The following is a 24,157-nucleotide window of genomic DNA, read 5'->3' on the forward strand; positions in this document are numbered from 1 at the left end:
GCTGCAGAGTGAAACTCTCATTCTGGAAACATTCCCTAGGCTGTGGCTAAGCCTTTTTTTTTTTTTTTGGTCATTAGTCTACTGACTTGTTTGATGCGGCCCTCCACGAATTCCTTTCCTGTGCTAACCTCTTCATCTCAGAGTAGCACTTGCAACCTACGTCCTCAATTATTTGCTTGACGTATTCCAATCTCTGTCTTCCTCTACAGTTTTTGCCCTCTACATCTCCCTCTAGTACGATGGAAGTCATTCCCTCATGTCTTAGCAGATGTCCTATCATCCTGTCCCTTCTCCTTATCAGTGTTTTCCACATATTCCTTTCCTCTCGGATTCTGCGTAGAACCTCTTCATTCCTTACCTTATCAGCCTACCTAATTTTCAACATTCATCTATAGCACCACATCTCAAATGCTACCATTCTCTTCTGATCAAACATGCTTAGGTGGTGTCAGCAACATTCATACGGCGCTAGGAGCATACCGCGACGTAATTGCTTTGCCGGCGGCCTGCAAAATACGAGGCGCCCTTGTCGCCGTAGATTTTGACCACGCATTCGACCGCGTCGACCACGGCTTCTTACGCGCAGTTTTGCAACACATGGGCCTCTCTCCGGAGTCTGCACAGGTGGTCCTTCGACTGGTCCACGGAGCGCGCTCCCGCATGATGGTCAACGGCTATCAGTCTAGTCACATTGTTGTGGGACGGTCAGTGCGACAAGGGTGCCCCCTGTCGGGTATATTATTTGCGGCAGCGCTTGAACCAGCTTTACAAGGTCTACGGTAGCGATAAACTGGTATTTCCATGCGGGACGTGACCTTTCGTTGTGGTGCATTCGCCGATGACGTGGTGTTCCTTGCCAGATCAGAGGATGAAATGCATGTGGCGCTACAGTGGCTACGCCAGTACGGGGCGGTCGCTGGGAGCGTCATCAACGTGAAGAAGACAAAATACACAACGGCGGTGCCCTTTGACAAGGTGCCCGTACTCAAGTGTTTAGGAGTGCAATTCTATAGCAATGTCCGCCGCACGGCGGCGGCTACGTACCGCCGGCTCCTACACCAGACACGTGCTCTGCTGCAGGACAACAAACTGCGTCGCTTGGATATGCTTCTCAGAACACGTTATGTCAACAACTATCTTGTCTCAAAACTGAACTATTTTGCGCATATCCTTCCCTTGACGGCTACGATGGCCGACAGATTTCAAGCAGCATATGGACATTTCGTAACCACCGGTCTGGTTTTTAAAGTCCGATACGCCATCCTGACGCTGCCGCAGCGGGCGGGCGGTATCGGTTTAATTCATGTATATAACCGTGCGCGATCGCTTTATCTCAACACTATGCGTCGCAAGTGGACCTCTGCCCACGCCACTCTGACGGGCACCCTGATAGCGGGAGTGGCGCCACACTCTCTGCATCCCCCGGTTTCTGTAGGACACATTTCACCGGCACTCACCCACATCAGAGAGTTCTTGATTGACTTCAGCTACTTACGGTCAGAACTTCCGACGACACGGAAGCCCAGCACAAAAGACTATTATCGCCTCTATCAACAGCGGCAACCTGTAAATACGGTCACCCACAGACATCCTGAAGTTGCCTGGAACACGGTGTGGCGAGCGGTACACACGCCTTTTCTACCTACGACGGTGCGTTCATTGTGGTACGTGGTTGTGAATGGGAAGTTCGCTACCCGTCAGAGGCTACATTCCATACATCTGACGGACGACCCCCTGTGTCCGACATGCTCAGTCGCTGACTCGGACGCACACCGTCTGACGTGTGCCGCGACCAGCGAGTGCTGGCTACTGACGCAGCGCATGCTGGCGTTACTCTTGCGGCGATTGCCGGAGTCTATCTCCCCTGATGAAGTGTTGCGCCCCGACAGCGTATACTTTCCATCAACAAGAACGAACGCCGTTAACTGGCTGAAAGGCATGGCCGTTTACTACACATTTTGCGATGCTCCCAAAGGCATACTCGACTTTTCGTCCCTATTGATGACGACACATGCAGCTTTCAGCCGCCACCCGAAGTACAGAACTCGTTTCGCAAATTATTTAGGTTCATTATTTGCGGATCCTCCTGCTCACTGGGGCGTTCCGGGTATGAGACGCTGAAAATAAAGAAGAATCCTGGAGCATATTGATCCTCTACGGACGGAATAGGGGGGAACCCCTCCCAATAGACGAGAAGACGATTCGGACGCTCGGCTACGGCAGTTGTAGGATCTTTCTTTGTAATGAAACAAAAATAAATCTATAAAAAATGTTATAAAAAATTAAAGAAATAAATAAATAAAACAACATCGACAAACCCACTACATCCTCTTCCTGATCCTTCGATCCTCGAACTCGAACACGTTGCTTGGGCGTGGCGGCGGGATGGCCAGGCTTCGGGTGTCGACCCCTGCCCTACTCGTCGTCCTGCTCCTGTAGCGGTTCATTAAACAAAAAGAAAAAAAAAAGACTTCCGGCATAAGAAGTCAGCCTCATTCTGCCAACGGCCTTGTCAAAGAGGGCGGAGGAGCGGATAGAGGGAACTCTCTTGTCCTAGGGGTGGGAAATTACCCCTAAAGGCGGAAGAATCAGCAATGATCAACGACATGAGGATGCAGAAGGCAATGGAAACCACTGCATTAAAGACACGTAACGTGTATCCACAGGACATGTGGCCTGTAATTGAAGAAATGTCATGATGATTTCTCCATTGGCAAAAGATTCCGGAATAGTCCCTCATTCGGATCTCTGGGAGGGGACTGCCAAGGGGGAGGTTACCATGAGAAAAAGATTGAATAATCTACGAAAGGATAACGTTCTACGAGTCGGGGCGTGGAATGTCAGAAGCTTGAACGTGGTAGGAAAACTAAAAAATCTGAAAAGGGAAATGCAAAGGCTCAATCTAGATATAGTAGGGGTCAGTGAAGTGAAGTGGAAGGAAGACAAGGATTTCTGGTCAGATGAGTATCGGGTAATATCAACAGCAGCAGAAAATGGTATAACAGGTGTAGGATTCGTTATGAAGAGGAAGGTAGGACAGAGGGTGTGTTACTGTGAACAGTTCAGTGACCGGGTTGTTCTAATCAGAATCGACAGCAGACCAACACCGACAACGATAGTTCAGGTACACATGCAGACGTCGCAAGCTGAAGATGAACAGATAGAGAAAGTGTGTGAGTATGTTGAAAGGGTAATGCAGTATGTAAAGGGGGACGAAAATCTAATAGTCATGGGCGACTGGAATGCAGTTGTAGGGGAAGGAGTAGAAGAAAAGCTTACAGGAGAATATGGGCTTGGGACAAGGAATGAAAGAGGAGAAAGACTAATTGAGTTCTGTAACAAGTTTCAGCTAGTAATAGCGAATACCCTGTTTAAGAATCACAAGAGGAGGAGGTATACTTGGAAAAGGCCGGGAGATACGGGAAGATTTCAATTAGATTACATCATGGTCACACAGAGATTCCGAAATCAGATACTGGATTGTAAGGCGTACCCAGGAGCAGATATAGACTCATATCACAATATAGTAGTGATGAAGAGTAGGCTGAAGTTAAAGACATTAGTCAGGAAGAATCAATACGCAAAGAAGTGGGATACGGAAGTACTAAGGAATGACGAGATACGTTTAAAGTTCTCTAACGCTATAGATACAGCAATAAGGAATAGCGCAGTAGGCAGTACAGTTGAAGAGGACTGGACATCTCTAAAAAGGGCCATCACAGAAGATGGGAAGGAAAACATAGGTACAGAGAAGATAGCTGCGAAGAAACCATGGGTAACAGAAGAAATACTTCAGTTGATTGATGAAAGGAGGAAGTACAAACATGTTCCGGGAAAATCAGGAATACAGAAAACAAGCCGCTGAGGAATGAAACAAATAGGAAGTGCAGGGAAGCTAAGACGAAATGGCTGCAGGAAAAATGTGAAGACATCGAAAACGATATGATTGTCGGAAGGACAGACTCAGCATACAGGAAAGTCAAAATAACCTTTGGTGACATTAAAAGCAACGGTGGTAACATTAAGAGTGCAACGGGAATTCCACTGTTAAATGCAGAGGAGAGAGCAGATAGGTGGAAAGAATACATTGAAAGCCTCTATGAGGGTGAAGATTTGTCTGATGTGATAGAAGAAGAAACAGGAGTCGATTTAGAAGAGATAGGGGATCCAGTATTAGACTCGGAATTTAAAAGAGCTTTGGAGGACTTACGGTCAAATAAGCCAGAAGGGATAGATAACATTCCATCAGAATTTCTAAAATCACTGGGGGAAGTGGCAACAAAACGACTAATCACGTTGGTGTGTAGAATATATCAGTCTGGCGATGTAACATCTGACTTTCGGAAAAGCATCATCCACACAATTCCGAAGACGGCAAGAGCTGACAAGTGCGAGAATTATTGCACAATCAGCTTAACAGCTCATGCATCGAAGCTGCTTACAAGAATAATATACAGAAGAATGGAAAAGAAAATTGAGAATGCGCTAGGTGACGATCAGTTTGGCTTTACGAAATGTAAAGGGACGAGAGAGGTAATTCTGACGTTACGGCTAATAATGGAAGCAAGGCTAAAGAAAAATCAAGACACTTTCATAGGATTTGTCGACGTGGAAAAAGCGTTCGACAACATAAAATGGTGCAAGCTGTTCGAGATTCTGAAAAAAGTAGGGGTAAGCTGTAGGGAGAGACGGGTCATATACAATATGTACAACAACCAAGAGGGAATAATAAGAGTGGACGATCAAGAACGAAGTGCTCGTATTAAGAAGGGTGTAAAACAAGGCTGTAGCCTTTCGCCCCTGCTCTTCAATCTGTACATCGAGGAAGCAAGGTTCAGGAGTGGAATTAAAATACAAGGTGAAAGGATATCAATGATACGATTCGCTGATGACATTGCTATCCTGAGTGAAAGTGAAGAAGAATTAAATGATCTGCTGAACGGAATGAACAGTCTAATGAGTACACAGTATGGTTTGAGAGTAAATCGGAGAAAGACGAAGGTAATGAGAAGTAGTAGAAAAGAGAACAGCGAGAAACTTAACATGAGGATTGATGGTCACGAAGTCAATGAAGTTAAGGAATTCTGCAACCTAGGCAGTAAAATAACCAATGACGGACGGACCAAGGAGGACATCAAAAGCAGACTCGCTATGGCAGGAAAGGTATTTCTGGCCAAGAGAAGTCTACTAATATCAAATACCGGCCTTAATTTGAGGAAGACATTTCTGAGGATGTACGTCTGGAGTAGAGCATTGTATGGTAGTGAAACATGGACTGTGGGAAAACCGGAACAGAAGAGAATGGAAGCATTTGAGATGTGGTGCTATAGATGAATGTTGAAAATTAGGTGGGCTGATAAGGTAAGGAATGAAGAGGTTCTACGCAGAATCCGAGAGGAAAGGAATATGTGGAAAACACTGATAAGGAGAAGGGACAGGATGATAGGACATCTGCTAAGACATGAGGGAATGACTTCCATCGTACTAGAGGGAGATGTAGAGGGCAAAAACTGTAGAGGAAGACAGAGATTGGAATACGTCAAGCAAATAATTGAGGACGTAGGTTGCAAGTGCTACTCTGAGATGAAGAGGTTAGCACAGGAAAGGAATTCGTGGAGGGCCGCATCAAACAAGTCAGTAGACTAATGACCAAAAAAAAAAAGGCTTAGCCACAGCCTAGGGAATGTTTCCAGAATGAGAGTTTCACTCTGCAGCGGAGTGTGTGCAATATCCTTTCTTTCAGTGCTAGTTCTGCATGGTTCGCAGGAGAGCTTCTGTAAAGTTTGGAAGGTAGAAGACGAGTTACTGGCAGAGCATTCACACAAGGTTGGCGCCGGTGGCGACACCTACAACGTGCTAACATGAGGAAAGTTTCCAACCGATTTCTCATACACAAACAGCTGTTCACCGGCGTTGCCTGGTGAAACGTTGTTGTGATGCCTCGTGTAAGGAGGAGAAATGCGTACCATCACGTTTCCGACTTTGATAAAGGTCGGATTGTAGCCTATCGAGATTGCGGTTTATCGTATCGCGACATTGCTGCTTGCGTTGGTCGAGATCCAATGACTGTTAGCAGAATATGGAATCGGTGGGTTCAGGAGGGTAATACGGAACGCCGTGCTGGATCCCAACGGCCTCGTATCACTAGCAGTCGAGATGACAGGCATCCTATCCACATAGCTGTAACGGATCGTGGAGCCACGTCTCGATCCCTGAGTCAACAGATGGCGACGTTTGCAAGACAACAACCATCTGCACGAATAGTTCGACGACGTTTGCAGCAGCACGGACTATCAGCTCGGAGACCGTGGCTGCTGTCACCCTTGACGCTGCATCACAGACAGGAGCGCCTGCGATGGTGTACTCAACGACGAACCTGGGTGCACGAATGGCAAAACGTCATTTTTTCGGATGAATCCAGGTACTGTTTACAGCATCGTGATGTTTGCATTCGTGTTTGGCGACATCGCGGTGAACGCACATAGAAAGCGTGTATTCATCGCCATACTGGCGTATCATCCGGTGTGATGGTATGGGGTGCCATAGGTTACACGTCTCGGTCACCTCTTGTCCGCATTGTCGGTACTTTGAACAGTGGACGCTACATTTCAGATGTGTTACGACCCGTGGCTCTACCCTTCATTCGATCGCTGCGAAACCCTACATTTCAGCAGGATAATGCACGAGCGCATGTTGCAGTTCCTGTAAGGGCGTTTCTGGATACAGAAAATGTTCGACTGCTGCCCTGGCTAGCACATTCTCCAGATCTCTCACCAATTGAAAACGTCTGCCAATGGTGGTCGAGCAACTGGCTCGTCACAATACGCCAGTCACTACCCTTGTTGAACTGTGGTATCGTGTTGAAGCTGCATGGGCAGCTGTACCTGTACACGCCATACGAGCTCTGTTTGACTATATGCTCAGGCGTATCAAGGACGTTATTACGGCCAGAGATGGTTGTTCTGGGTACTGATTTCTCAGTATCTACCCAAATTGCCTGAAAATGTCAGTTCTAGTATAATATATCTGTCCTATGAATAACTGTTTATCATCTGCATTTCTTCTTGGAGTAGCAATTTTAATGGCCAGTAGTGTAAGAACTGGAATATGAAATCAGTATTATTTGTGTTTTAGGGTTATTTTTCAGTAGAATATTCATCACTTTTAGATTTAAAGTTACTAGCATTGCCGGTTTGTGGAAGATAAAATAAACGGAGTAAAACACTATTAACAACTTCTCAGTACCGAGACCCCAGTTATGAGTCGTACAAATCTCCCACGTTATTCAGTCTGTACAATGAGCGAGCTTTGATAGAAACCAAGGTGCAAAATTGGAAAAGGGATTGAAGTTTATGTTCAAGGACTGGGAACTTCGAGGTTGGCTGATCGCACCATAATTCGTTCAGAAACGACAAAGGTCTTGGAGTTGATAGGAGGTTGTAATATGAACGTAAACAAAACGAAACAAGTAAAGGAGACTCGAAAACTGGGATATGAGTTCTGCTATTTGGGCTTTAAAATAATAAATGAAGGGCAAAGAAATGACTCACACTAGCAAAAAAGGCATTTCTGAAAAAGGAGGCACTTCCTAACATCGAATATAAATTTAAGTGTTAATAAGTCATTTCTAATGGAATTTGTTTGGACTATAGCCTTGTACCGAGTTGAAACGTCGACGATAAAGTGTTTAGTCGGGAAAAGAATATAAGCTTTAGAAATTCGGTGTCACGAAAGGATGATGAAGAGTGGAGAGCAGATCGAGTAATTAAGGAGAAAGCGTTGAATAGAATTAGGGAGAAAATGAATTCCTCGCAGAACGTGACTAAAAGAAGGGATCGGTTGACACGACGCATTTTGAGGCATCAAGAGATCAGCAATTTAGTACTGGAGGGAACTGTTTGTGATGGAGGCAGACCGAGAGATGAGTACTATAGGCAGATTCAGAAAGATTTAGGTTGCAGTAGTTATTCGGAGGTAAAGAGGCTTGTACAGGAAAGAGCAGCATAGAGAGCTACATCGAACCAGTCTTCAGCCTGACCTCAAGAAGAAGAAGAAGAAGAAGAAGAAGAACAACAACAACAACAACATCAACTACAACAATTTTCAGAGAGAAATTATACCAAAATCAGCGTCTCATTAGATTTTGACACGCTTTCATGACCAATGAACTGTGTAGCAAAAAGAAATCTAAAAAGTCTTTAAAAAGGAATGAAGCTAAGAGAAAAATTTCGACCTACAGTAATCTTCGAACAGTACATTCTTGTTACATGTCGCTGGCAAATACAACAAATCTACTGCAAACCTGTGAAACGTAATTTTCATACCATAGCATAATATAGAAAACGAAGAAACCCTTCGCGGTTGAAGTTTTAGATTGATCAATTTCTCTATTCTGAATAAATGTTAGTTTTTTAAAAAGAACATGAAGAGAGAAAAGACCGAAGTTACACTGTCAAAAGTTAAGTCTTTGATAGCCATCGCTTAGAGAAGGATATATCTTTGGACCAGAGCATAAACAATACGTCTGCCTGCAGTTTTTCTGACGACGTTTATTTTATTTTATTTTTTTTGAAACATCAGTCTTTTGATGCGGCCCGCCACGAATTCCTCTCCCGTGCCAACCTCTTCATCTCAGAGTAGCACTTGCAACCTATGTCCTCAATTATTTGCTTGACGTATTCCGAAATATTTCTTCTTCTACGGTTTTTATACTCTGCATTCCCTCTCTTACAACGAAGCTAGTCCCTAATGCCTTCACACGTATTCTGTCATCGTGTCCCTTCACATTGTCGTTTTTTTCCACATATTCCTTTCTTCGCCGATTCTGCGTAGGATCTCTTCATTCCTTACTTTGTTAGTCCATCTAATTATTGTGTAGCACCACATCTCAAATGCTTCCGTTCTCTTCTGCTCAGATTTCCCCACAGTCCATGTTTCACTATCATACAATGCTGTACTCCAAACGTACATTCTCGGGCGGCCGGTGTGGCCGTGCGGTTCTAGGCGCTTCAGTCTGGAACTGCGAGACCGCTAAGGTCGCAGGTTCGAATCCTGCCTCGGGCATGGATGTTTGTGATGTCCTTAGGTTAGTTAGGTTTAGGTAGTTACAAGTTCTAGGGGACTGATGACCTCAGATGTTAAGTCCCATAGTGCTCAGAGCCATCTGAACCATTTTTGAACGTACATTCTCAGAAGTTTCTTGCTGAAATTAAGGCCCATGCTTGGTACCAGGAGACTCCTCTTGGCCACGAATTCCCTTTTTGCCAGTGTTCGTCTACTTTTTTATGTCCTCCGTGGTCCGTCCATCACGGGTTTTATTGCTGCATAGGTAGCAGAGTTCCTTAACTTCATCTACACTCCTGGAAATTGAAATAAGAACACCGTGAATTCATTGTCCCAGGAAGGGGAAACTTTATTGACACATTCCTGGGGTCAGATACATCACATGATCACACTGACAGAACCACAGGCACATAGACACAGGCAACAGAGCATGCACAATGTCGGCACTAGTACAGTGTATATCCACCTTTCGCAGCAATGCAGGCTGTTATTCTCCCATGGAGACGATCGTAGAGATGCTGGATGTAGTCCTGTGGAACGGCTTGCCATGCCATTTCCACCTGGCGCCTCAGTTGGACCAGCGTTCGTGCTGGACGTGCAGACCGCGTGAGACGACGCTTCATCCAGTCCCAAACATGCTCAATGGGGGACAGATCCGGAGATCTTGCTGGCCAGGGTAGTTGACTTACACCTTCTAGAGCACGTTGGGTGGCACGGGATACATGCGGACGTGCATTGTCCTGTTGGAACAGCAAGTTCCCTTGCCGGTCTAGGAATGGTAGAACGATGGGTTCGATGACGGTTTGGATGTACCGTGCACTATTCAGTGTCACCTAGACGATCACCAGTGGTGTACGGCCAGTGTAGGAGATCGCTCCCCACACCATGATGCCGGGTGTTGGCCCTGTGTGCCTCGGTCGTATGCAGTCCTGATTGTGGCGCTCACCTGCACGGCGCCAAACACGCATACGACCATCATTGGCACCAAGGCAGAAGCGACTCTCATCGCTGAAGACGACACGTCTCCATTCGTCCCTCCATTCACGCCTGTCGCGACACCACTGGAGGCGGGCTGCACGATGTTGGGGCGTGAGCGGAAGACGGCCTAACGGTGTGCGGGACCGTAGCCCAGCTTCATGGAGACGGTTGCGAATGGTCCTCGCCGATACCCCAGGAGCAACAGTGTCCCTAATTTGCTGGGAAGTGGCGGTGCGGTCTCCTACGGCACTGCGTAGGATCCTACGGTCTTGGCGTGCATCCGTGCGTCGCTGCGGTCCGGTCCCAGGTCGACGGGCACGTGCACCTTCCGCCGACCACTGGCGACCACATCGATGTACTGTGGAGACCTCACGCCCCACGTGTTGAGCAATTCGGCGGTACGTCCACCCGGCCTCCCGCATGCCCACTATACGCCCTCGCTCAAAGTCCGTCAACTGCACATACGGTTCACGTCCACGCTGTCGCGGCATGCTACCAGTGTTTAAGACTGCGATGGAGCTCCGTATGCCACGGCAAACTGGCTGACACTGACGGCGGCGGTGCACAAATGCTGCGCAGCTAGCGCCATTCGACGGCCAACACCGCGGTTCCTGGTGTGTCCGCTGTGCCGTGCGTGTGACCATTGCTTGTACAGCCCTCTCGCTGTGTCCGGAGCAAGTATGGTGGGTCTGACACACCGGTGTCAATGTGTTCTTTTTTCCAGTTCCAGGAGTGTACTTTGTCATCGCCAATCTTTATGCAACTTTTCATTATTTCTGCCTTTCTTAGATTTGCTACCAGTCCAAATTCTGTACACATTAGACTGTTCCATTCAACAGATCCTGTAATTCATCTTCACTGAGGACAGCACTCTCATCAGCGAATCTTATCATTGAAATCCTTTCTCCTTGAATTTTAATCCCACTCTTAAATCTTCCTTTTATTCACGTCATTGCTTCTTCGACGAATAGGTTGAACATTAGGGGCGAAAAACTTCATCCCTATCCTACACCCTTCGTAATCCCAGTACTTCGTTCTTGTCCTTCCACTCGTATTCTGCCCTCTTGGCTCTTGTACATACTGTGTACTACCCGCCTTTTCGTATAACTTGCTCCTACTTTTTTCAGAGCTTTAAACATCTTGTACGATTTTGATTGTCAACCTTTTCTCCAGGTCGACAAATCCTATGTACGTGTCTTGATTTTTCTCGAGTCTTTCTTCCATTACCAGCCGCAGCGTCAGAAATGCCTCTCTGGCGCCTTTACCTTCCCTAAAGCCAAACTGATAGTCATCTATCACATCCTCAATTTTCTGTTCCATTCTTTTGTATATTATTCTTGTCAGCAACTTGGATGTATGAGCTTTCAAGCTGATTGGGCGGTAATTCTCGCACTTTTCAGATTTTGCAGTCTATTGAACTGTCTAGATGATGTTTTTTTTTTTTTCCGAAAGGCTGATAGTATACCGCCAGCCTCACACAGTCTACACACTAACATCAGTAGTTACTTTGCTACCACTTCCCTCAGTGGTTTTAGAAATTCTGATGAATGTTACCTATCCCTTCTGCCTTATTTTATCTCAAGTCCTGCAAAACGTTTTTAAATTCTGATTCTAATACTGGACCCCCGACTCTTCTAAATCGACACCTGTTTCTTCTTCTATCACATCAGAGAAACCTTCCCCTTTCACCTATCCGCTCTCTCCCCTGCATCTGCGGGATTCCCATTGCCCTCTTAATGTTACCACACTTGCATTTAATTTCAACGGAGGTTGTTTCTGGTTTTCTGTATGTTGAGTCAGTCCTTCCGACAACCATTTCTTTTTCGATTTCTTTAAATTTTTCGTGTAGCCTTTTCGTGTTAGCTTCCTTCCACTTCGTATTTCTTTCATACCTAAATGACTAATATTTCTGTATTTCCCCGGAAATTTTAGTATTTCTTTCGTCGATCAGCTGAAGTATTATAGTCACTACTGTAAGATATGGCTTCAGTGCCGTTATATAGATCATCAGCTGGCTCCAAACAAAGAATAGACACCAGCAACAGGAAACAGTTATGTTGGTTTGTTGGTCTGGGGGTACCAAACAGCGAGGTCATCAGTCCCATGGGATTAGGGAAGGACGGGGAAGGAAGTCGGACGTGCCCTTTGAAAGAAACCATCGCAGCATTTGCCTGAACCGATTTAGGGAAATCACGGGGAACCGTCGTCCTCCAAAAAATGGTTCAAATGGCTCTGAGCACTATGGGACTTAACTTCTGAGGTCATCAGTCCGCTAGAACTTAGAACTACGTAAACCTAACTAACCTAATGACATCACATACATCCATGCCCGAGGCAGGATTAGAACCTGTGACCGTAGCAGTCACGCGGTTCCGGACTGCAGCGCCTAGAACCGCTCGGCCACCGCGGCCGGCCGTCGTCCTCCCAAATGCGAGTCCAGTGTGTTAACCCCTGCGCCACCTCGCTCGGTAGGAAACAGTCAGCTAGGACAGCTTAAGTTAGGGCACTGTTGATTACTTACGTTTATAGCGTATAGCTGTGTTTTGTGCCAGACATACGGCAGCAGATGGTAGGTGAAGGTGTGAACTGCGCGAAGCTGCGGCACAGTAAGCAGTAAGGCTTCGTCAGTTAATAACGTTGACTGACTGGTTGCAGACGAAAGCTGCACTATCAGGTTGCACCCTACTCAATTTAACGTCGCTATGAAAATTAATACTTCCTTGCACGTGGATGTCGAAAATTGCCTTTAACTTGCAATACATTTTCTGACAAGTTCTATGCTAACGTGGTGTATATGATATTCATGGGTAAGAGAAACACTTCAGTTAGATAAATTCAGACTTACCTTTTATCAGTGATCTCTGAAGGAAATTGGTCGTTCTCTTGAGGTTTGCTGGTGTTGAAATGAGAACTGAGACATCACGTAAATTCGAATTTCCAATTTGTTTCCGATGAACGACTTGCCTGGTTGTTAGTTGCATAATGGAGCACATTTCAACTAGTTTCATCACAGCAAAAGCTCACATGCAAAAGTTTTCATGATAATTTACTGAACAATGTGGAAAACCGACAACATCACGGCATTGGAACAAAGCGAAACTGGTTGTAGAAAGCACTGCAATTTTGCGTGCATTTCTAGAAAACAAAAGACGTATAGATTGCTTGCAAAGGTAGATCTTACTTCTGACTGTGTGTGTAAAAATGCAAATTACGAACTGTCTTCTTCCGCGCATTTGACTAGTATTTACAAGAGAACAGAATGCAAATCTCTATTCTTATAGTAATCATTACATTAATATCCGGTTTTCTTATCACTGAAAATTTAGATAAGCCTGTGTGCTTTCTACGTAGCAAAACAGTTAAAAACTGAAGATTTTTAAACTAATCACGAATTAGAATTTTAAGTTTTATGTACATCGTGTTTCTAAAATATTGTAATCATTTTGCGCCGGCCGGAGTGGTCGAGCGGTTCTAGGCGCTACAGTCTGGAACCGCGCGACCGCTACGGGCGCAGGTTCGAATTCGGCCTCGGGCATGGATGTCCTTAGGTTAGTTAGGTTTAGGTAGTTGTAAGTTCTAGGGTACTGATGTCCTCAGAAGTTAAGTCCCGTAGTGCTCAGAGCCATTTGAACCATTTTTTGTAAACATTTTGCAAGTAAGTCGTTTTTTAATAAGCAAAAACGTTTTGCGTCAGATAATTAGGTTTCCGTTAAGAAAAGAACATTGTTTAGACAGCGAATAGTAGCTGGAAACATCTCCTACAGAATTTCATCATTTGTGTAATATGCACTGTGTTTCAAAAAAATTAATGAATGGAAAATTACTTTATTTTGTGGAGTGTCGCACGGTCCTGCTGGACTTGCGCAAGTCCGTCGGAATGCCCAACGGACATGAATGGATGGAGGTGATCAGACAGGATGCTTACGTACGTGTCACCTGTCAGAATCGTATCTAGAAGTACCAGGTGTCCCATATCACTCCAACTGCACCCCCCCCCCCCCCCCCAGAGCCATCACCGGCTTAAACAGCCCCCTGCTGACACGCAGGGACCATAGATTCGTGAGGTTGTCTCCATACCCGTACACGTCCATCCGCTCTAAACAATTTGAAACGAGACTCGTCTGACTAGGCAACATGTTTCCAAACATCAGCTGTCCAGTATCGGTGTTGACGGGCCCAGGAGAGGCGTAAAGCTTTGTGTCGTGCAGTTATCAAGGGCACACGAGTGCGCCTTCGGCTTCGAAAGCCCGTATCGATGATGGTTCGTTGAATGGTTCACACGCTGACACTTGTTGAGAGCCCAGCATTGAAATCTGCAGCAATGTGCGGAAGCGTTGCACTTCTGTCACGTTGAACGATTCTCTTCAGTCGTCGTCGGTCCCGTTCTTCCAGGATCTCTTTTCGGTCGCAGCGATGTCTGAGATTTCATGTTCTGCCTGGTTCCTGATATTCACGGTACACTCCTGAAATGGTCGTACAGGAAAATCCCCACTTCATCGCCACCTCGGAGATGGTGCGTCCCATTGCAAGTGCGCCGACTGTAACACCACGTTCAGACTAAGTTGAATCTTGACAACCTGCCATTGCAGCAGCAGTAACCGATCTAACTACTGCGTGTTACATAGGCGTTGCCGACCGCAGCGCCGTATTCTGCCTGTTTACACATCTCTGTATTTGAGTACGCATGTCTATACCAGTTTGTTTGGCGCTTCGGTGTATACTGGCTTAGATCTTTACGACTTACTGACGAAGTTTCCGTGCCGAGAGGACGAGTTTAGCTCTGTCTTTGTCTCGTTCCAGGAAGGGAGGAGTGGCTCCAGCCGCAGCGGAGGGCGGTCGGTGGGCTCGATGCCTCTGCTGCTGCTGCTGCTGCTGCTGCCATTCTGGGGCCTGCTGGTGCGGTACGAGCAGTAGCGGGGCGCCGTGGCCGACCGCGTCTCAAGCTGGCGAAGTTCACAGCTCGTCGTGGGAGCGGAAAGGTACAGAGCATCCTCTTCCCAGGGTTTTGAATTTAGGCTATCCGACCATGAAAACAGTACCTTGTTTACTGGTTGATATTATCCGACAGACGATGTACACTTACCTTTGTAAAGTAGAAAGTTTTTGTGAGAGCTGGTCTGCCTAGCGTAATCGAGCTGTGAATGTGCTACCAAAAAGAAAAAAAAGGCTCCTCAGGGAAAGGGGTTAAGAGAATTCTGCGACCAAGGAACAGAAGGGCGAAGGACAAGGATGAATCACAACGAGGGAAAAATACAGTTTCTCTCCCATTTATTAAACAAGTAACGGATCAGATCGGTAAGATGTAACAGAAACATGACATCAGATCGATCTTTACACCAGGAAAGAAAATAAGTCAAGCAGTCCGATCTGTGAAGGACAAACGCCCTGATCTGTCACCACGTGGTGCATACAAAAATGGTTCAAATGGCTCTGAACACTATGGGACTTAACATATCAGGCCATCACTACCCTAGAACTTAGAACTACTTAAACCTAACTAACCTAAGGACATCACACACATCCATGCCCGAGGCAATATTCGAACCTGCGACCGTAGCAGTCACGCAGTCCCGGAATGAAGCGCGTAGAACCGCTCAGTCACCGTGGCCGGCTGGTGTATACAAAATTTCGTGTACGTGTGCTGATGTTTGTATTGCAACTACCAGGAGGAACGTAAATATACGGCTGAAAGAGCACAAAAATCTTTGCCGACTAGGAAAAATAGAGAAATCAGCAGTAGCAGAGCATGCTCTTCAGTCAGGAAGATTTCTAAAACAGAAATTTTATCCACAACGTTAAATTATTATCCGCGGCCGGCCAGTGTGGCCGAGTGGTTCTAGGCGCTTCAGTCTGGAACCGCGCCACCACTACGGTTATTTTTTTTATTTTCCTTTTTTGTTGGGGAAATTGTGTTTTATAGCGCTGCATGATAAATCTGTATTGATTTCTTTATTTTCACTACAACATCCCACTGTTTCATGTCACAAATTAACAGATTTCGAATAAAACCTGAATTAAACATGGAAGATTTCAATTTTTCTTGACGGCGGCGGTGGCCGAGCGGTTCTAGGGCGCTACAGCCCGGAACTGCGCGACTGCTACGGTCGCAGGTTCGAATCCTGCCTCGGGCATGGATGTGTGTGATGTCCTTAGGTTAGTTAGGTTTAAGTAGTTCTAAGTTCTAGGGGACTGATGACATCAGATGTTAAGCCCACAGTGCTCAGAGCCGTTCTTATTATCCGCGACTATGTAAAGAATCCATTGAAATTTATAAGCATCAGGATAATTTAATAGGAAAGATGAAGCAATGAAACTCAACGCCATATGGACAGTAGCAGAATCACTAGACAATTTTATCTTTGAGAAGACGACAGTCGATAGTTAAGTTTTATCTTTGACAAGGATTATCTCTGCTCATCATGTGTTACCTCGGACACGCCCCCTTTTCTACAGTATATATGTCTCTCTCGAACGTCCGACCGGGCGGTCGGCAAGACTCAGCGGAGCAGCGCCTCTGCGAATGTGCAGCGCAGTCCTGGACGAAACGTCAGGAACAGAAGAGTTTCCTGGACCACGACCTCATATCCCGAAAGGTTTACCAGCCGCTATATCATCTGGTCGCGAAAGCGTTCATTCTACACTCCTGGAAATGGAAAAAAGAACACATTGACACCGGTGTGTCAGACCCACCATACTTGCTCCGGACACTGCGAGAGGGCTGTACAAGCAATGATCACACGCACGGCACAGCGGACACACCAGGAACCGCGGTGTTGGCCGTCGAATGGCGCTAGCTGCGCAGCATTTGTGCACCGCCGCCGTCAGTGTCAGCCAGTTTGCCGTGGCATACGGAGCTCCATCGCAGTCTTTAACACTGGTAGCATGCCGCGACAGCGTGGACGTGAACCGTATGTGCAGTTGACGGACTTTGAGCGAGGGCGTATAGTGGGCATGCGGGAGGCCGGGTGGACGTACCGCCGAATTGCTCAACACGTGGGGCGTGTGGTCTCCACAGTACATCGATGTTGTCGCCAGTGGTCGGCGGAAGGTGCACGTGCCCGTCGACCTGGGACCGGACCGCAGCGACGCACGGATGCACGCCAAGACCGTAGGATCCTACGCAGTGCCGTAGGGGACCGCACCGCCACTTCCCAGCAAATTAGGGACACTGTTGCTCCTGGGGTATCGGCGAGGACCATTCGCAACCGTCTCCATGAAGCTGGGCTACGGTCCCGCACACCGTTAGGCCGTCTTCCGCTCACGCCCCAACATCGTGCAGCCCGCCTCCAGTGGTGTCGCGACAGGCGTGAATGGAGGGACGAATGGAGACGTGTCGTCTTCAGCGATGAGAGTCGCTTCTGCCTTGGTGCCAATCATGGCCGTATGCGTGTTTGGCGCCGTGCAGGTGAGCGCCACAATCAGGACTGCATACGACCGAGGCACACAGGGCCAACACCCGGCATCATGGTGTGGGGAGCGATCTCCTACACTGGCCGTACACCACTGGTGATCGTCGAGGGGACACTGAATAGTGCACGGTACATCCAAACCGTCATCGAACCCATCGTTCTACCATTCCTAGACCGGCAAGGGAACTTGCTGTTCCAACAGGACAATGCACGTCCGCATGTATCCCGTGCCACCCAACGTGCTCTAGAAGGTGTAAGTCAACTACCCTGGCCAGCAAGATCTCCGGATCTGTCCCCCATTGAGCATGTTTGGGACCGGATGAAGCGTCGTCTCATGCGGTCTGCACGTCCAGCACGAACGCTGGTCCAACTGAGGCGCCAGGTGGAAATGGCATGGCAAGCCGTTCCACAGGACTACATCCAGCATCTCTACGATCGTCTCCATGGGAGAATAGCAGCCTGCATTGCTGCGAAAGGTGGATATACACTGTACTAGTGCCGACATTGTGAATGCTCTGTTGCCTGTGTCTATGTGCCTGTGGTTCTGTCAGTGTGATCATCTGATGTATCTGACCCCAGGAATGTGTCAATAAAGTTTCCCCTTCCTGGGACAATGAATTCACGGTGTTCTTATTTCAATTTCCAGGAGTGTATGTTGAGTGAACTACAATTATAAACATTCGCATTTGGAAACACGAGTTATCTACTTCAGACACTGTACTATAATATGATAATATACAAAAAAAATACATACGTTACCAACTGAAGTGACAGCAACTACTTACTGATTTATTACTTACTTAGCCCAACCAGATTAGGGCCTTAAGACCCTCTCTTACATCTGACCAGGATAACACATATCAAAGGTATTACAAAAATATTCACAGGAATAATAATAATAATAATAATAATAACAGTGGTAAAACAACTGATAGTAAAAATAATAAAGAATATAATAATTGTCAGTAATAATAATAATGGTAATAATAGCAAAAGGCTTTAAGAATGGTTCGGATTAATTTAGCAGATTTAAACATTTGATCATTATCATATACGTAGAAGAGAGAAAAATAGTGGAGGAAATTGAAATGACAGTGACAATGGCTGTTAGGGAAGAACAGAATTTAAATAAAGCATTGTGCTATCACGTGGGAGGGAAAAATTATGGGGGATGGGGAATTGAGAGCGATTTTCGGACCAGTAGACGGGAGAAATGACTATCGTGGCAGAAGGTGGGGCAAGTTTCGAAGGAATTTAATTTCTCAAATTTTTTGAGGAAGATTGTTCCAGAGTCTGGTTCCTGATGCAGAAAATTATATATCGAACATGGCTGTGTTATGTCATGTTGCAGAGAGGATTTTACTTTACTGAGAACGACCATTTCTGCTGTGCTGGTATGGTGGTAGCGTAAGATTTGAAGATAAATAGGAGGGAGCATAGTGATTGAGAATACGATAGAGTTAACGTAGAGTATGACAGTCTCCACGCTTGTCGGCACGTAGCTATGACAGTTGTTCGTAGGCAGGAGTGATGTTGTCGAAATAGCTTACGTGACAAATGTATCGCACAAACATTCATCGCCAGTTTGAGCCTGAATGCACTTTTGCACGAAAGTCCTTGGAGATCGGTATCACCATAGTGAAGTAAGGGGAGTGTTTGTGACTCTACGAGCTTCTATTTAAGCTCGAAAGCAAATACTTTTCTATATTTCTGTAGTGAATGAAGTGACGCTGACACATTCTTATACTTACGAAACCTTCTTATATTTAAGAAACATTTACGAATTATAAAACAGTCGTTTTATTATTTGAATCTGATTGTAATCACACACGTTATACTTTCACAGTGGTTATTAAATTGCAGCGGCTCTGTGCCTTTTCTTATGCATTGTTTTCGTTTTTCTTGCGTATGGATATGGCTGATTTGTGTCACTGGATAGCTAATGAAGTAACTGAAAAAATTTCAACATCTATAGGAAAAAGTAGTATGTTAGACGCTATATGGCGACGATTAAATTTTCGTACACATAGCCCTGTATCTTTGAGACTTTTCTGTTCCACACCAATTACATCTACATCGATACTACCCGATCCGCCATTTAGCGCGTGGCGGAGGGTGCCCTGTACCACTACTGGTTATCTCCTTTCCTGTTCCACTCCCAAATACAACGAGCAAAAAACGACTGTATGCATGCGTGCCTCGATATTGTTCGCGGTCCTTACGCGCAACGTATGTTGGAGGCAACAGAATCTTTCTGCAGTCAGCTTCAGATGCCGGTTCTCTAAAATTTCCCACTTGTGCTTTTCGAAAAGAACGTCGCCTTCCCTTCAGCGATTTCTTTTTATGTTCTCGAACCATCTCTATAACATTGCGTGTTGTTCAATCATACGAGTAACAAATCTTGCAGCTCCCTCTCAACTGCTTCGACGTCTTTCTTCAATTCGATTTCGTGTGGAGCCCAGACACTCCAGCAGTGCTCAGTAACAGGTCGCATCAGCGTCCCATATGCGGTCTGCTTTGCAGGTGAACCACAATTTCCTGAAATTCTGCCAATAAATAGAAGTCGACCATTGTCCTCCTCTACCACAGCTGTTACATGTCCGTTCCATTTCATATCGCTTTGCAACGTTATGCGCGAAGATGCACTCCTGGAAATTGAAATAAGAACACTGTGAATTCATTGTCCCAGGAAGGGGAAACTTTATTGACACATTCCTGGGGTCAGATACATCACATGATCACACTGACAGAACCACAGGCACATAGACACAGGCAACAGAGCATGCACAATGTCGGCACTAGTACAGTGTATATCCACCTTTCGCAGCAATGCAGGCTGCTGTTCTCCCATGGAGACGATCGTAGAGATGCTGGATGTAGTCCTGTGCAACGGCTTGCCATGCCATTTCCACCTGGCGCTTCAGTTGGACCAGCGTTCGTGCTGGACGTGCAGACCGCGTGAGACGACGCTTCATCCAGTCCCAAACATGCTCAATGGGGGACAGATCCGGAGATCTTGCTGGCCAGGGTAGTTGACTTACACCTTCTAGAGCACGTTGGGTGGCACGGGATACATGCGGACGTGCATTGTCCTGTTGGAACAGCAAGTTCCCTTGCCGGTCTAGGAATGGTAGAACGATGGGTTCGATGACGGTTTGGATGTACCGTGCACTATTCAGTGTCCCCTCGACGATCACCAGTGGTGTACGGCCAGTGTAGGAGATCGCTCCCCACACCATGGTGCCGGGTGTTGGTCCTGTGTGCCTCGGTCGTATGCAGTCCTGATTGTGGCGCTCACCTGCACGGCGCCAAACACGCATACGACCATCATTGGCACCAAGGCAGAAGCGACTCTCATCGCTGAAGACGACACGTCTCCATTCGTCCCTCCATTCACGCCTGTCGCGACACCACTGGAGGCGGGCTGCACGATGTTGGGGCGTGAGCGGAAGACGGCCTAACGGTGTGCGGGACCGTAGCCCAGCTTCATGGAGACGGTTGCGAATGGTCCTCGCCGATACCCCAGGAGCAACAGTGTCCCTAATTTGCTGGGAAGTGGCGGTGCGGTCCCCTACGGCACTGCGTAGGATCCTACGGTCTTGGCGTGCATCCGTGCGCCGCTGCGGTCCGGTCCCAGGTCGACGGGTACGTGCACCTTCCGCCAACCACTGGCGACAACATCGATGTACTGTGGAGACCTCACGCCCCACGTGTTGAGCAATTCGGCGGTACGTCCACCCGGCCTCCCGCATGCCCACTATACGCCCTCGCTCAAAGTCCGTCAACTGCACATACGGTTCACGTCCACGCTGTCGCGGCATGCTACCAGTGTTAAAGACTGCGATGGAGCTCCGTATGCCACGGCAAAGTGGCTGACACTGACGGCGGCGGTCCACAAATGCTGCGCAGCTAGCGCCATTCGACGGCCAACACCGCGGTTCCTGGTGTGTCCGCTGTGCCGTGCGTGAGATCATTGCTTGTACAGCCCTCTCGCAGTGTCCGGAGCGAGTATGGTGGGTCTGACACACCGGTGTCAATGTGTTCTTTTTTCCATTTCCAGGAGTGTATTTAAACGACTCGACTGTGTCAAGCAGGAGACTACTAATGCTGTTCCCGAACATAACAGCTTTGTTCTTCCTACCCATCCGCTTTAACTTGAAGTTTTTTACATTTAAAAGCTAGCTGCCAGTCATCACACTGACTACAAGTTTTGTCCAACTCATCTCGTATCATCCTAGAGTCACCAATCTCAGACACCTTACCACAGAATCAGCAGCAAAGAACCGCACATTGCCGCCCACACTGTGCGCCAAATCATTTATGTACACTAAGAAGAACAGCGGTCCCATCACAGCTCCCTGTGGCACTCCTGATGACCCCCTTGTGTCTGATGAACACTCGCCGTCAATGACAGCATACTGGGTTCTATTACTTAAGAAGTCTCAGAGCCACTCACGTGTCTGTGAACCTATTCCATGTGCTCTTACCACCTTTAACAGCCTCTGAAGGGGCACGGTGGCATACGCTTTCTGGAAATCGAGGAATATGGAATCTGCCGTTTCCCTTCATCCATAGTTAGCAGTACATCAAGTGAGCAAATGGCCAGCTGAATTTCGCACGAGCGATACTTCCTAAAACCGTGCTGATTCGTGCACGTAAGCTCGTTGTATTTGGGAGTGGAACGGGAAAGGAGATAACCAGCAGTGGTACAGGGCACCCTCCGCCACGCGCTAAATGGTGGATTGGGGAGTTTCAATGTAAATGTAGTTGTTGTGGAACAGAAAAGTCTGAAACGTAAAGATACAGGGCGACGTGTACGAACTTTATTAGCTACATAGCAAATAATGCTTGTAAGAAAGGAAAAATCAAAATGGCCAGAAATGTGTTGTAGCACGATGACGTATCGGCACTGGCATTACCGCCTCGCAGTGGATAAACGCAGCTGTTCGAAAGCAAGAAAATAAATCCTAGACCAAAAGCTCGGCAAGAGTACGCAAAAAACACGAACAGACCGTGACGTCTCATAATTCGATCCGTCACCAGATACTGCAGGGTCCTTACGTGTTGCACACTCGGACTCCTAAACTTTCTATTTTTCATTCGAACTCCCACCCTCTTTTTGTCCATCGCATTGCATTATCACATTGTCTTCACGCCTTTTTTACTGTTCCCTCTTATCATTAACAAGTCATCAATCTGAGGGTTGTTTTGAATATGATGTTACTCTATCACGGACGGTTTGATTTAAGGGTGGAAATACGTTTTCTTTCCTTCGTGCGACGAACTTGAAGTCAAACCACAATAACCATTACAACTAGCGCACGGTTCTCGAACGAATAGTGCCAAGTCCCCAAAAACACGTCTGCAACGTATTTCGGAACGAAATGTCTGCATTCTTTGCAACTACCCGCTAGCTCCCCGTGCGACAAGTCTATGACTTACTACAGATGTTAGATACGAATTCCTTACTTCATTTCTCTTGACAGGAGTGGCCGTTTCGAACTTGAGTAGTTAACTGTTAATTATACGTATTCAAAAAATACCAGTTAATGTATGCATATAAATTCTTTAACATCAGCGTATAGTTTACGAAAGAAATTGTGCGACGTATTATCCTACTTCACTGTTTCTCTGACCTTCGCGGCTGGAGAATTTATACAAATACTATCATGTATGTTCTCACCCGCTTGAGTGTATAAACATACTGCAACTTATTACGAATCTTCTTCTTAAAATGTTATTTTAGTACCCTTCGTAAAAAAACACTCGTTTCGCGAATTACATAAAGCTCTCTCTTTTGTTACGTGGCCTCGTACGTTTTCCACTTAAATAACGGCACGTCGCTCCAGAACGTAAAGAACTACTTTTATTAAAAATTGCGAAGATTACAAATGAGTGAGAATAGAGCAAAATAGAAGGTATCACCACCAGAGTTCCTGCTCGCAGCAATAAGACAAAGATTTAAACCGAGCGAGGTGGCGCAGTGGTTAGCACGCTGGACTCGCATTCGGGAGGACGACGGTTCAGTCCCGTCTCCGGCCATCCTGATTTAGGTTTTCCGTGATTTCCCTAAATCGTTTCAGGCAAATGCCGGGATGGTTCCTTCGAAAGGGCACGGCCGATTTCCTTCCCAATCCTTCACTAACCCGAGCTTGCGCTCCGTCTCTAATGACCTCGTTGTCGACGGGACGTTAAACACTAACCACCACCACCACCACCACCACCACCACCACCACCACAAAGATTTAATCATAGCAAGAGTCAGACATGCTACAGCTCAGCTCTCGGTCACTCATTTCGTATTTGTATATCTTATGAATGTACGGTGGTATTTCTCTCGAGCCCTTTAGTTTCATGTCTGCTTTTAGAGTTTTATTGCTCTATAGGGCATTATTGCTAAACAAAGTTCCGTTATTGTGGACATCTGACTGCGCTCTGTGTCCAGATGCACAGGGTTTCCCAGGATAAATGGTAAATCTTCAGGAGTATGACAGGACTGATCACTGGAAGCAGAAAGTATGTACTAAACACGGGCTCTCAGATGCTTACCTTAAGAGCTGTGAACACTTGTTCAGTACGAGAGATGTAATCCATAGTAGCCAAAACAAACGAGTGCACACAGCTCTTAAGGTAAGCATTTTAGATCCCATGTTGACTTGACATTCTTACGTCAAATCACCGTTCGTGTCTTACGACTAACTATTGAC

The 24,157-nt window shown here is 46.5% G+C and overlaps 1 protein-coding gene across 2 annotated transcripts in view; it reads left to right on the forward strand.

Moving 5' to 3' along the window:
* LOC126106479 (GILT-like protein 1) overlaps positions 1 to 24,157 on the forward strand; it is a 91,548-nt gene that overhangs the window by 40,122 nt on the left and 27,269 nt on the right. The window contains exon 6 of one of the 2 annotated variants that reach the window (XM_049912778.1): positions 14,842 to 15,020. The exons of the other annotated variant lie outside the window; for it this stretch is intronic. Coding sequence (XP_049768735.1) covers positions 14,842 to 14,955 — 114 coding nt within the window. The 3' untranslated portion in view covers positions 14,956 to 15,020. The remainder of the gene's footprint in view (positions 1 to 14,841; positions 15,021 to 24,157) is intronic. 2 annotated transcript variants of the gene reach the window in all.

Source organism: Schistocerca cancellata, chromosome 10, assembly GCF_023864275.1.
Source record: "Schistocerca cancellata isolate TAMUIC-IGC-003103 chromosome 10, iqSchCanc2.1, whole genome shotgun sequence".
NCBI lineage: Eukaryota > Metazoa > Arthropoda > Insecta > Orthoptera > Acrididae > Schistocerca > Schistocerca cancellata.